At 46.8% G+C, this 13,400-nt stretch overlaps 1 protein-coding gene across 2 annotated transcripts in view; it reads right to left on the reverse strand.

Moving 5' to 3' along the window:
* Nucleotides 1–10,518, reverse strand: part of CPPED1 (calcineurin like phosphoesterase domain containing 1) — a 94,927-nt gene extending 84,409 nt beyond the window's left edge. Inside the window, exon 1 of one of the 2 annotated variants that reach the window (XM_045542630.1) lies at nucleotides 10,441–10,518. In XM_045542630.1, the coding sequence (XP_045398586.1) occupies nucleotides 10,441–10,468 (28 nt within the window). In that variant the 5' untranslated portion in view covers nucleotides 10,469–10,518. Of the gene's footprint in view, nucleotides 1–6,861; nucleotides 7,065–10,440 lie in introns of those variants that run through there. The other variant, XM_045542629.1, reaches the window with a different exon arrangement.
* Between the last annotated feature and the right edge of the window lie 2,882 nt (nucleotides 10,519–13,400).

Below are 13,400 nucleotides of genomic sequence, written 5' to 3' on the forward strand. Positions count from 1 at the left end.
ACATCATCACAGCTACACCTTAGAGCAGATCTAGCCAGTAGCCTACCTTCATTTCAGAAACGTGGACCTGAGGTTTTGGTGCAATTTGGTTTTGCTCTTTTTCAAACAGCATTACACAGGGAGCTTGAACGTTCTTTCTCTCCACAAATATTTCAAAACACAACAGACTTGGCTCTAAGAACCAAGTGGCAGCAGCTCTAGAATTCCTGCGATCTCCAACGGCCCCAGCCTGTCCCTTGCTCACTGCAGGATTTGGCAAAAGTCAAAAATCACACAGTGCACAAGTATAAAAGTTGTCGGTTAGGCCTCTCCATGAAGACACTCTCTCAAGAGACCTCCATATAAAGATTTGTTTGTGGCTGTTCATAGCAGCTTTATTCACAACAGACAAAAAGTGCCCAAATGGGTGAATGTCCATCAATGCCAAAAAAAATGCACAAATGTTCAACAATGGGTGGATGGATAAACAAAAGTCATTATCCAGACAATGGAATACCATTTAGTAAAAAGGAACAAAGTACCGATTCATGCCACAAAATGGATGAGCTGAGCCTCAAAAAAAATCTGCTAAGGCGAAGAAGCCAGTTACCAAAGACCACATATTACAGCACTCCATTTATATGAAACATCCGGAAAAGGCAAATCCATTAAGGTAAATGAGTAGTCGCTTGTGCTGGGAGAACACGAAGACTGCATGTGGGTATAACGCTTCTTTTTTGGGGAGGGGAAGATGCTCTAAAGTTAGATCGTGACTGTACCACTCTATAAATTTCCTAAAAGCCCTTTAATTGGACACAAAAATGAATGTTACGGTATATAAGTTAGACCTCAATAAAGTTATTAAAAAATAAAAAAGCAAAAAAAAAAAAAAAGCCAAAGATAAATTTGTGTTTTAGAAACACTACAATGTGAACTTTTTACATAATAATGAGCACTGGTCACCTTACCTCTTGACTGATGACTACAATGAAGAGGTGACAAATAATCCAATGTCCTATTTAGTCACAGGAACCCTTCTCAAATGAGAGATAACTAGTTTGGCCTAAATGCACGTCACAATTAAAAACATTCATTTCCCCTTCATCATCATCCTGCTAAAATTTTTTAAACCACATTATTTTCAACACTGTTCACACGTGAATAAGCATTTCCAGAATAAGCATTTCCAGGTGTACTATTTCTAGAAAAGCTCTTAGGTGAGACCCACAAGAGATGGAAAGAGTTATTTTTCACTGAGACTCTATTTATTCTCTGCCACATGAGGCTTCTAGAAAGGACCAAGAAATACTCAGGATTAGGGAGTACAGTCAGCTCCTAGGAAATAGCTGCAGAGGTTTAAAATGTCCGGGAAAATCATCTTTTTAAGAACACCACCCAAGAGTCCAGTTCTCTGAGGGGGAAAAGATTCTGGTAGCAAAGCGAACTGGAAAAACAGATTAGGACCTAAAAATAATTAAATAAGTCATTTTAAAAACACATTTTACCTTGATTATGTCTCCCTTTCAGAGATTCTTCAAAACAAATGTAAACTTGTCCAAAGACAGTTATTTACTAGGAGAAAGTAGTCCTAATTATGATATGTGTCAAGGAAACATAATTATCAATTTGCCTAATTAGAATGACTATCTGAACATGCCTTAGGAATGTGAGTCTCCTCAGGTGAGACGTGTACAATTTAGTTTTTACAAACATCTGTCGACGAAGCCTCGCAGATTATGTTAACAGGGAACAGATGACTGAAACCAAGCTTCACACCTAATACTATTGGAAGATGCTGATGGGAACATTGTCACTCCTGTCAATCACCGGTGGGGGAAACTGTCTTAAAGTAAAGAGCTCTTTCGTGTAACTGACAGGCTTCACTTGAGAAACAAACTGTTTAAGCAGCTAATTATGGACGGGGTTTTCAGTACAGAGCTGTGATTTTAGGCATAGCTGCTTCAGTTAAATGAACCCCTTTTGACAGGCACTCTGTGTTTTGGCAAGAGAAGGGGAAAAGCCAGTTCCCTCACTTTCTGAGTCCGCCCTTGGGGCAACTCTACTGGCTGGAGGCTGTTCCTTCCAGCAGAGCCTAGACTGGCCATTAGGTACCTTAGGGCACCTGTCCAAGCGGCCAGTGATGCTAACAGAGAGTTAGCACCCAGGGGAAGGTCAATGAGCACAGTGGAACCCACAGAGGGCTGGGATGCAGCACTTAGTGCAGTGAACCCATGAGACTGGGGTTCTCAGCGCAACACTCAGGGTGGGCCTCTAAAGGCCCTGTGCTAAATGACCCAGCCCGGGCCTCCTGGGACTGCCAGGCCCACAGAGGAGATCAAGTGCAGCCCCACGGCAAGATTTTCTGAGTGCTAAGAAAAGTCCAGGGTCATCCTCTCTCTTCCTATCTCAGTAAGGCAGCTGTCCTGTCGACTGATCATCTCAGTCTCTCTCCGTTAAACCCATTGCTGTCCAGGGGACATGTTCTCCAGTCCTCTGGTCCCACTGGTAGCCCTGTGGCAGCTCCAGTGGTCTAGGAAGATTCAACACCTCACCGCTCCTCAGAGCTCCCATAATCTCCATCAGAACCTCCCCCCTTCCACAGGTACCTTCAGCTACAGCACCTAACCCCTCGCTTCCCTGACATTTGCCACAGCTGCTATTTACGCTGGTTTGTGGGACTGCAGGGTCAACGTCCAGCTCTCCAGGTAGCTGCGTGCCAGAGGTGCAGGATCATACCTGGTTTTCACTCATCCAGCACCGAGCACAATGTCTGGGACGAGGCAAGCACTCAGTACCTGAGATGAGTGGACAAGTAGCTGGGTGAACTATAGGTAGATGGAGGGACATATGATCGATAGACTGGGGCACAGATGGCCTGGTGAATGGACAGTTGTATGGAGAGACAGATGGACAGATGGTCAAAGAGTGCATTTGCTCCCAGGACCACCTGCTCTCCTGAGCCCTCGATCCCCTCATTTCCCATTCTCCTCGGGTATCGTTCTCCGACAACTATCCTGCCTTTTGCAGTTTCAACCCCAGATCCATCTCAGACCAATCACATGACGCTGGGCAAACTGCTTACCCTTTCCAAGCTTGATTTTCTCCCACTGTAAAAAGAGGATGATCATAATACCTACCTCAACAGGATTATTGTGAAGATGACCTGAGATGACCCGTATAAACCACAGACCACAGTGCCTCGCATATCATAAACACTTGCTACAGGCTAGATGCTCCGGCTGCCTTACCACTATTATTACTATTTCAAACCCTTCAGCTTGGGGCTCTCCTTTTCCAAGAAAGCTTTCCTTTAGCATTGTTCCTCCCATAAGCTGCTACTAACCTGTGTCTACCTTGCATCACCAAACAGCTCCCAAAAGAACCCCACCCCTGCTGATTTCACATCCTCACCCCCAGCCACTCCTCCAACACTGTGCACCAGGCTTTCCCTGACAACTCTACCGAAACTATTCCCTGAAAGTCTGCCATCAATCACCTGCCATCCTCTGCTCAGCTTCCGTTCCCCTAAACCTCTGCAGCATCTGACCCTGTGCACCACCCTGCCCGAGCCCTCCTTCCTGGCTTTGGTGCCAAGGCCAGCTTTTGGTTTTATCTTCCAGAATTTCTGGTTGTTCCTGCACTGAGCCCTCCATGTGTCCTGGTCTCACCCCTAACGCCTGCGTATTCTAAGCTTACACACACACACACACACACACACACACACACACACACGACCCGCCATGCTACACTTTGCCCCTTAGCAATGCCATTGACTCCTATGGCAACACCATCTAGTCCCCCTCTGCAACGGCACCCACAGGTTACCTCGGAATTCCTGATGGCACCTCAAACCCACCTCCTCAAACCTGACGCTGCTCCTCACTCCCTGATTTTCAGTTAATAGCCCTACTGTCACCCAGGACCAAACTTAAAATCCTGCTGTGGCCCTCAGAGGCCATCAGTTGCCAAGAATTATTTTCTGTGCCAAAGCTCTGTGCCTAGATTACGAGCCTCTGAGGGCATATAACGACCCCCCTCACGCAAGATACTGGACAATGAATTGGAAATAATATGTACTTTTCAAACTGAAAAAAAAAAAAAGGATACAGCAGAGTAACAGGGAACTCCCACACATTGCTGGCAGGAGTATAAATCAGCATAACCACTTTGGAAGGCAATTTGACCGTACCTAGTAAAGCTGGGGATGATTATACCCCACAACCCAGAACTTAGCTCCCAGGTGCCCTGGAGAAACTCTCCCATGCCTCCACAGAGACTTGAGCACAATGTGCATGACAGCACTGTTAGCAACAGTGAAACACAGACACTAAATGGCCATTGTATCAGTCAGGATCCTAGCAGGAAACAGCCGCATACTCAAATTAGGATAATTAAAGGAGGGTTTAAAAAAGGATTACTTGGAATGGGTTAGGTGTAGGGAAAATACAAGGCAGAGTTTAGTATTCCAAAGGCAGAAAAGCAGAGCTGTTGCCACTCCCACACCTCAAGGGAGGAAAGGAGGAAGTGGTTACAGAAATCTGGAAGGAGTGTCTGAGTAAAAGGCTGTCTAGAGAGGAGTGACCTTGAAGGGAGGAATACAGCCAGCCAAGGCAATCCCACCGGAAGTAAACTGTGGGAATAAATGTGCTGACTTTTGCTTCCCCCAACCTCTAATCTCTCAGGTCAGGGATCCACACTGGCTGAACTCAAGGGGAAACCGGAAAGCAAGGAGCCCAATGATGTAGCCCGTAGAGGCATGGTGGGGAAGGGAGAGAAATCTGGAAAGGAAGGAGAAGATACTCAACAGAATATAAAGTATATACTCATACAATGCAATATTGCCCAGCAGGAAAACGAGAGAAGTAGAGCTATTTATATCAATACAAATAAATCTCAAAAACTTCATGTTGAGTGAAAAAGGCAAGTTGCCTGAAATACAGTCATCCCTCAGTATCTGAGGGGGACTGGTTCCAGGACCCCCAGGGATACCAGAATCTGTGGATGCTCAAGTCCCTTATAAAAAATGGCATAGTGATGGTCGGGCGCGGTGGCTCACGCCTGTAATCCTAGCACTCTGGGAGGCCGAGGCGGGTGGATCGCTCAAGGTCAGGAGTTCGAGACCAGCCTGAGCAAGAGCGAGACCCCCGTCTCTACTAAAAATATAAACAAATGAGCTGGCCAACTAAAATATATATAGAAAAAAAATTAGCCAGGCATGGTGGCGCATGCCTGTAGTCCCAGCTACACGGGAGGCTGAGGCAATAGGATTGCTTAAGCCCAGGAGTTTGAGGTTGCTGTGAGCTAGGCTGATGCCACGGCACTCACTCTTGCCAGGGCAACAAAGTGACACTCTGTCTCAAAAAAAAAAAAAAAAAAAAGGCATAGTGTTTGCACATAACTTACGCACATCCTCCCATATACTTTAAATCATACCTCATGCAATGTACAGGCTATGTAAATAGTTGTTAGACTATGTTTTTTAAATTTGCATTAATTTTTTATTGCTGTAATGTTATTTTTTATTGTTTTTTCCCCCCAAAATATTTTCAATCCGCAGCTGGTTGGCTCTGCGGATGCGGAACCGGCAAATACAGAAGACCGACTGTAGGTAGAGAAAGGCACTGTGGTAGACTGTGTTTTCCTAAATTCACCACAGCTGTATTTCTAACCCCACAGGCTCTTCCAGAACCTTTGCACCAAGAGCTGCAAAGAAAGCCAACAAATGCGGTTCTGGCATAGCACTACAGGAGAAACCTACTTGAGATAGAGCAGCCAGGTTAAGTCTCTCAGGGAAAGTAAATGAACCTTAAAATGAGGTGTGAAGGTTGAGAAGGAGCCAGGCTCACTAGCCCCACTATGTGAGCAAAGGCAGGTGCCAAAGTTCTCATGAAAAAAAGGCCTTGGCCCTTTCTGATGCAGTTCAAATAAAAACCAGCGTGGCAGGAGAACTGAGCAAGCCAGAGAGTGGCAAGCCTGAAGAAATGTGGACACAAGCCAGATGGCAGGCAGCACAGGGGATGATTTCCCTGGGGTGATAAAGCTGGTGAGTGCCTGGGAGGCAGTGTGACTCCAGACAGCAAAAGAGCTACAGAAGGGAACCAAGGAACCAGAAACAAACCTCCCTCTTGACTTATACAGCTCAAGGACTAACATTCGCTTAGCATCTAGCCAGGTGTCTGACACTAGGTTACAGAAATACTTTTGATCTGTTAACGCTTCCAACAACCTTAGGAGGCAGGTATTTTCAAGCCCATTTTTACAGTGAGGCAGATTATCTAACTCGGAAATCCAAGCACTTAATTCCACCACGACGCTAAGACTGCCCTCCTTCTCCACCGTTCTGCTGGGCACTGTTAACTTTTCGGTGAATGACTCACATTATAGTAAATAACTATAATTATGGACTATAAAATGCATTACGGTGAACAACCTTGATAAAAATAACAGCCTCTCACATGCACCGAGCGCTTCTCCAGCGCCACCCACAACCTCACTAGCATTCCCGTTTTACAGATGAGAAAGCTGAGGCCACGACTTGCTGAGGGAATGCAGCCAAAACAAAGGCTTGGAACCAGGACTGACTGCGGAGCCCAAGCTATCATGACACTTTACTGCCTTCCTCTTACTTCTCTTCTCTCGGGGAGGTTAGGTCAAGGCCAGCGAGGCTCCTGGCCCGGACCCCGCATTCGAGCTCGACCTCGCCCCTCCACAGCGCCCCCGGGCGCACTAACTGCGGGCGGTGACACAGCTATTGCGGTCCCCGTGCCGCGGTGCAGCCCCGGAGGGGGCCCGGCTGGAGGCGCGCACACCTCGACCAAAGGTTCCCCCGGCGGAAGGTTCCGCAGCCCCGAATCCCCTCCCCGGGCGAAGCTCCGGCAGTACCTGCGGGAAACGCGTCCAGGGTCCTGCCCCGGGCTCTGTGGAAAACACCCCCCGCCTCTGCAACTGACATGGCGAGTGGGTGTCTGGCCTTGCCTGATCACACCGCGTGGGCAGGAGCAGGCTCACTCCGCACTGCCCAACCGTTTGGCCTACCCGGCTCCGGGAGGCGCCCTCTGCTCGGGGCGGGACGGGGAGGCACGGGGCGGGGCTCGGCCACTCGGGGCGCCACTAGTGCTGCCTGGGCGGGGAGGCGGCGCGAGCGGCTGGCCCCTCTGGGATCGACCTGGGCGCCTGGCGCGGGGAGGCCTTGGGTCTGGGGCCCACGTGGGCGGAGGAGCCGAGGCTTTGGGGTCAGTCCTTTCCCCCAGGGAAGGGTTGTCAGATTTAACAGGGGAAAATACAGGACCCCCAGTTAAACTGGAATTTCAGATTAAAAAATCCAGTGACTGATTTAGTGTAAGTATATCCCGTGCAATATTTGGGAGATACTTATGCTGAAATTTTTTCCGTTATCTGATATTCCAGTTTAACTGGGCGTCCTGATTTTTACCTGACAACCCTAGTACAAGGTCAAAAGGGCGGGGCCCTGTCTCAGAACAGTCCTCCCAGGGGTCTGCTGTGATCTGTGACGCTTAACCTTGGGACAGCTGGAACTTCCCAGTCATCACTATTGTGAACTAAAATAAAATTTTAAGGCTCACCCCCCCCCCCACACACACACTGGTTGACTAAATGGACCCCCTCGTGGCCAAAAGGAATATCCTAAAACTAAACTGCCTGCCAGGAGGAAGGAGGTCAGACATATCATGCCCCCCCTCCCTTCTTGGGGACATCCTTTGTAACCCATGAACAGGCCTAAGGGTATGCAAGACAAACCTACACGTCCTCAGTTTACACAACAAATATATGTCCTGGTGGCTTATCTCTGATAAACAGCAAGTATGTTAAAACATTCCAAGCCTTTAGACAAAGCTTCGTGTCTTTAGCCAATTACAAGGCAAAGAATCTTTAAACTCACCTATAACCTGTAAGCCCCTCCCCCTTCCAGATGGCCCACCTTCTCTGGCCAAACCAATGTATGCCTCCCACGTATTGATTTATGACCTTACCTGTAACCTCTGTCTCCCTGAAATGTATAAAACCAAACTGTGACCCAGCCACAGAGTCCACTTGCTCAAGGCCTCTTGGGTGTGGTTCCGGGTCATGATCCTCAAATTTGGCTCAGAAGAAATCTCTTTAAATTATTTTACAGAGTTTGGCTTTTTTTCCGTTGACACTGTCATTCTATTATTATTTTCACTTGCTACAACCAGGCACTGTGCTAAGCACCTTGCCTGCGGCTCACTTAATCCACACAACAGCCCTAGGAGAGAGTGCTGTCATTAGCAATGTTCGTCAGGTGGGGAAACTGACGCTCAGAGAGATAAAGTGACTTGCACAAAGGTGACACACATTGAGATGGAACTGGGGCCCTTCCGAGGGACCTGCAGGGCCCCCCAAACATGGAAATAAAGGAAAATCTTGAGTTCCTTCAGGGGAAGTTCTGAGCACCTGGCTAGCCTTCAAAAGTGAAGAGGCAACCTGGTGAGAACAATGGCCCTCCAAATGAGCCAGACAGGAGGTGTTTGGGTTCCCTATGAAAACTAAACGCTGGCATCTTAACATATGTTCTTGAGCTGGTTTTTAGAAACTCCCACCAGATAGAAAAATGTAGATAAGGGGAAACTGAGGAATTGAACTCTGACCACCACTCTTTGCTCTAAATTTCCCCCTTTCCATTAATTGAAGAATCTGTGCATTCACCAATTCCATACCCCACCCCACTTCAAGAATCTCCCCTTTTGGAGGCTAGGACCTCCTGAAATATACCCCTGCCTTTAAAAACCTGGGCTTATAAGCCATCAGGAAGTTTGAGTTTTAAGCATTAGCTGCTCCTTCTCCTGGCATGGCAACTTTGCAATAAAAATGCCTCTTTGTCCTGCTGCAACTCTCAGCTTCAGTGTTTGGCTTGGCTGGGGCAGGCAAGTGGACCTCAGTTTGGTTCAATAACAACATCTAGAAAAATAGTAAAGCTGCAAGCCACCCAAACTAGGATGTGTCCAGCTCAAAAGTGGTTGCACTGAACTACTAAACCAACGTTTGTCAAACTTGTTAAAAGTACAAATTCCAGGTTGGGCCTATTGAATAAAATCTCTTTCTTAAGAAAACGATCTTTTTAAGAAGCACTCCAGGGGAGCTCTTATGATCTGCCAAATTTGGGAAGTTCTGTTCTAATTTAGCTGCCTATATCTGAAACACTATTTGAGTGGCTAATATGGCCAGGACTACTGTTCTCTAAACATGGACAGCAGGCACACATGAAACATCGTGGTTATGAGCATAAATGCTTATGGATTTTGGAATCAATCTGCTTAGGTTCATCCTGGTTCTACCACTTACTAGTCAGTCGAATGATCTTGAAAATTACATAGTTTTTCCATGCCTCAGTTTCCTTATCTGTCAAATGGGAATAATAGTAGCATCTAAGTCATAGGGTTAAAGGAGTTCATGTGTCACAGTGCTTAGAATAATAGTTCTATTAGCAAATGGTAAGTACTCAATGCATATTAGCCATTGTTATTGTCATTAACCACTATATTCCTATTCCCTGAATTTGGCCTGGCCCAGAGGAGGAGTCTCAGGAAATGTGAAGAAGGGAACGAGTGACAGAAATAAAAGTCTTAATGGTGGCCTCAAGGCCCTGCATGGTCCAGCCCCCTCCTACCTCTCACCTACTAACTTTGCAGCCAAACTGGCTCTCAGTTCATTACACATACAAATCCATTTCCCCCTCTGCATGTGATGGTCCTTCTTAGAATGCCTCTGCCCTGCTGAGCAAAAGCCCATGTGAACATCAAGGCCTGTGACACTTCCGTGGAGAGGCTTGTGACACTTCCATGGAGAGGCTTTACCCTACACGCGTGCACATACTCTCCCGATCTCAACCAGGTCTCCCTCGTTCTTTGTCATAGCATTCTATTCTTATCCCTCATTATGCTTTGCACAGCTGCTAATTACATGTTTACAGGTGTAATTCTTTGATTAATTTTGTCTTTCCCAGCCCGACTATCAGGTCTGTGAGGGCAGCTCCCTTGACTCTCTTGCTCACCAAGCAGGCTGCTTGAGGCATAGACACTCGAATGGCTGATGCATGAATAAACAAGATATGAATATCTTGGTAAGGTAAACCTGTTAGGGACAGGTGCAGGTTGGCAGCATGAACCACAGGAAAAGAGGAGGGGGGCAAAAATGAGGAGGCCAATGAGTATTTAGAACCAAACCCGCAACAGCAGGAACTTGAGGTTAGGGCCTTTTCCTGGCCAGGCGCATGCACAGAAACTAGGAGCTGATGTCCAGAGGTTACATTTGCCCTTTTAACATACATTAGCATAGTAAAAATCACACCCCCCAGTGCCACGACAGTTTACAATTGTCACGGCAACCCCTGGAAGTTACCCTATAAAGATAAAAGTATGCAGGACCCTTAGTTCTAAGAAGCCTCCACCCTTTTCCCAGAGGACTAATGAATATTCCACTCACCATTTAGCATGTCATAAGGTGTAGACATAAGTGTAGAAGTGTGGTAAGACCCCAGCGTCTTCTCCACTCTCGGAGATAGACCCGTTTCCCCTCAGGAAATGCACTTTCGCTTTCTAGTCTATGCTGGCGATCCTGCAATAAAGGCTGCTCGTGTGGAAGTGCTAAGTGTCTGTCATCACTCTGTCGCACCGGCCCTGCTTGCGATTTTTCCAAGCAAAAAGCCAAAGAACTAGGATGACATCCCTCAAACTATCAACCCTGACAAAACCCGTTTTGAACCTGGGAAGCAGTGGGGGGTAGCTCTATTGGCAGATACTGAGCTACTTCAAAATTGTACCGGTACATTGGTTAATAGCCATGGCTGCAACCAAACCACGTCACCACCGAGTGCTAGCAGCCTCTTAGCCTCATGCCTGCCTCACCTTTCCCCTCACCACTGCACGGGTCCACTGTCTCCTGACGGTGTTCTTTCAGCTCATACACCCTCCCCCTTTTCACTCGTCTGCCTAGAGGCTTAGGTGAGAAGACAGGTGGCACGAGAAGAGCATTTTCCCGGCAGCTGGCAGATCTGTTCAGCCCACTTCTCGGCTGTGTGACCTTAAGTCAATTAATTTCTCTGAGCTTCAGCTGCTGTGTCTGAAATGAGATAATCATAGCACCAACCTCCTATGGTTTTCCTGAGGATCAAATCAAGCTCTAGGCAAAGCTTCTGCAACATAGTAATGCACTTGATACATTTTGCTGTGCTTGATATTGTTAGTACTGTTGTCATTATTGCTGGAATGCATTTGTTTCTAGTCAAAATTCTATCCCTTGTTCAAGATTCTATTCAGGTGTCACCTCTTATGTCAGTCAGGCATCATTTCATTGTAAATAGCCCCACATCAGTTCAAATTAGCTTAATCAAGAAGAGGAGTCCATTGGCATTATATAAATTGAAACCCTATGTTAGCTGCAGGTGAGGTTTGATCCAGCTGCCCAAATGATGTTATAAGAATCCAGCTTCTCTCGGTTTGTCCCCTGTGCCTTACGTGTAAGCTCCAGGCTCCCCTTTCACTGGAGTGGAATGGCTACATCAGTTCTAGACCATGTTCTTGGGAGACACCACCCCCGGGGGGTGAGGAAGGAAGTACCTTTTTTCTCAGAAGCCCCAGCAAACAACCCCTTGCATCACGGCAATGCCAGTTTAGATTCGTGCTCCTCTCTGAACCGAGGTCAGAAGGGTAGATGGCATATTTAGATTGGCTTTAGCCATAAGGCTTACCCCTGGAGAAGGGGTGGTATCAATCTCACCCAAGTTATATGCCTAAGAATGGGGAGCATAGTTCTCTTAAAATGAGATCTGGATACCATTGCCCTGAGAAAGGGGGAATGACCAATTTTTAAAGAGAGCCAATAGATAATCTATTCTATTCCCCATGCAGGAGTGAGCATGGGGGTGGGGTGAAATATTCAGCCAGTCAGTGACTACTGTGACCCTCCCTTTTTAAAAACTGCCCTTTTTCTTCCATCCTAACCCTTGTAACAGCTATACTTGTAAAAAGCCCTAATGCAAATGTGCTGTTATTTAGAGAGCCAGGTATATTATTAAGAACATCAGTTGCTGTACCGGGCTTTATTACAGCCTCACTCCATGAAACAGGCAGAACAATTTGTCCTAACACTCCAAAGCCCTAGGCTGCTGAGCTTTTATAGTTCTTCTGTCTACTTTTTATAGATCTCTGTCTCCTCCTGGCAGCCTGTGAGCAGTCACTCTCCACTGTTTCTGGCGTCTGCCTCTAGCGAATCCTCACTGCCTACCTCCTTCCCTTGTTTCTCGTCTGCCCAGGTTTGTGAATCCAGATGACAAAGGTTGCAGGGACTATGAGCCAGGTTGGCTTGTGGATTTGAGCCAGCAGGCTGGGCAGAAGAGCCTGAGGCCTCACCTAGAGAAAAGCGCTTGGGCTTTGCTTTAACAGGTACAGCCATTCCTGGTTAGACTGTGTGATGGCAAATTTTATGTGTCGACTTGGCTGGGGCACAATGCCCATATATATTTGGCCAAACATTTTTCCGGATATGTCCATGAGGGTGTTTTTTTTAAATGAGATTTACATTTAAATTTGAACTTTGAGTAAAGCAGATGGCCCGCTGTAATATGGGTGGGCCTCATCCAAGCAGTTGAAGGTCTGAATGCACAAAGGACTGACCTTCCCGAAGCAGGAAGGAATTCAGTCGGCAGATGGCCTTTGCGTTTGAACTACAGCATCTGCTCTTCCTGGGTCTCCAGCCTGCTGACTCATCCTGCAGACTTTGGACTTGCCAGCGTCCATAATCTTATGAGCCAATTCCTTAAAATAAAACTCTTTTTAAATACCGTCATGTGTCACTTAACGATGGGGATACATTCTGAGAAATGCGTCATTAGGCAATTTCATCATTGTGCACTTTCACAAGCCTAGGTGGTGTAGCCCACTGCACACCTGGGCTGTATGGTGTGGCTTCTTGCTCCTGGGCTACAAACCTGTGCAGCATGTTACTGTACTGAATGCTGTAGGCAACTGTAACACAACGGTAAGTGTGTGTCTAAACACATCCAAACATGGAAAGGGTATGATATAAATCTAGTATTATCTCATGGGACCACCATTGTACATGAGGTCCAACGACCAAAATGTCTTCATGCAGCACATGACTGTATATACACGTCCTATTGATTCTGTGTCTCTGGAGCTCCCTGACTAATACAGAGTGTTAGAGGTCTTTGAAAGGGTTGGAGTCTCAGAGTTGGGCTTAGAGTTCAAGTTGGCAGCATCATTCTGGAATGAAGGATCATATCCTGATACAGCACGTTGGAGACATATAGAAACATGAAAGTACAGCACAATTACTAAGAAATGTGGCACCAGATGCTGGTCACCTTCACCCAGCCCAGACCTGCAATTGTGCAGGTGGCACTCAGAAATGCACCAGGGCGTGAG

The sequence above is a fragment of the Lemur catta genome, chromosome 2, assembly GCF_020740605.2.
Source record: "Lemur catta isolate mLemCat1 chromosome 2, mLemCat1.pri, whole genome shotgun sequence".
In the NCBI taxonomy this organism is placed as follows: Eukaryota; Metazoa; Chordata; class Mammalia; order Primates; family Lemuridae; genus Lemur; species Lemur catta.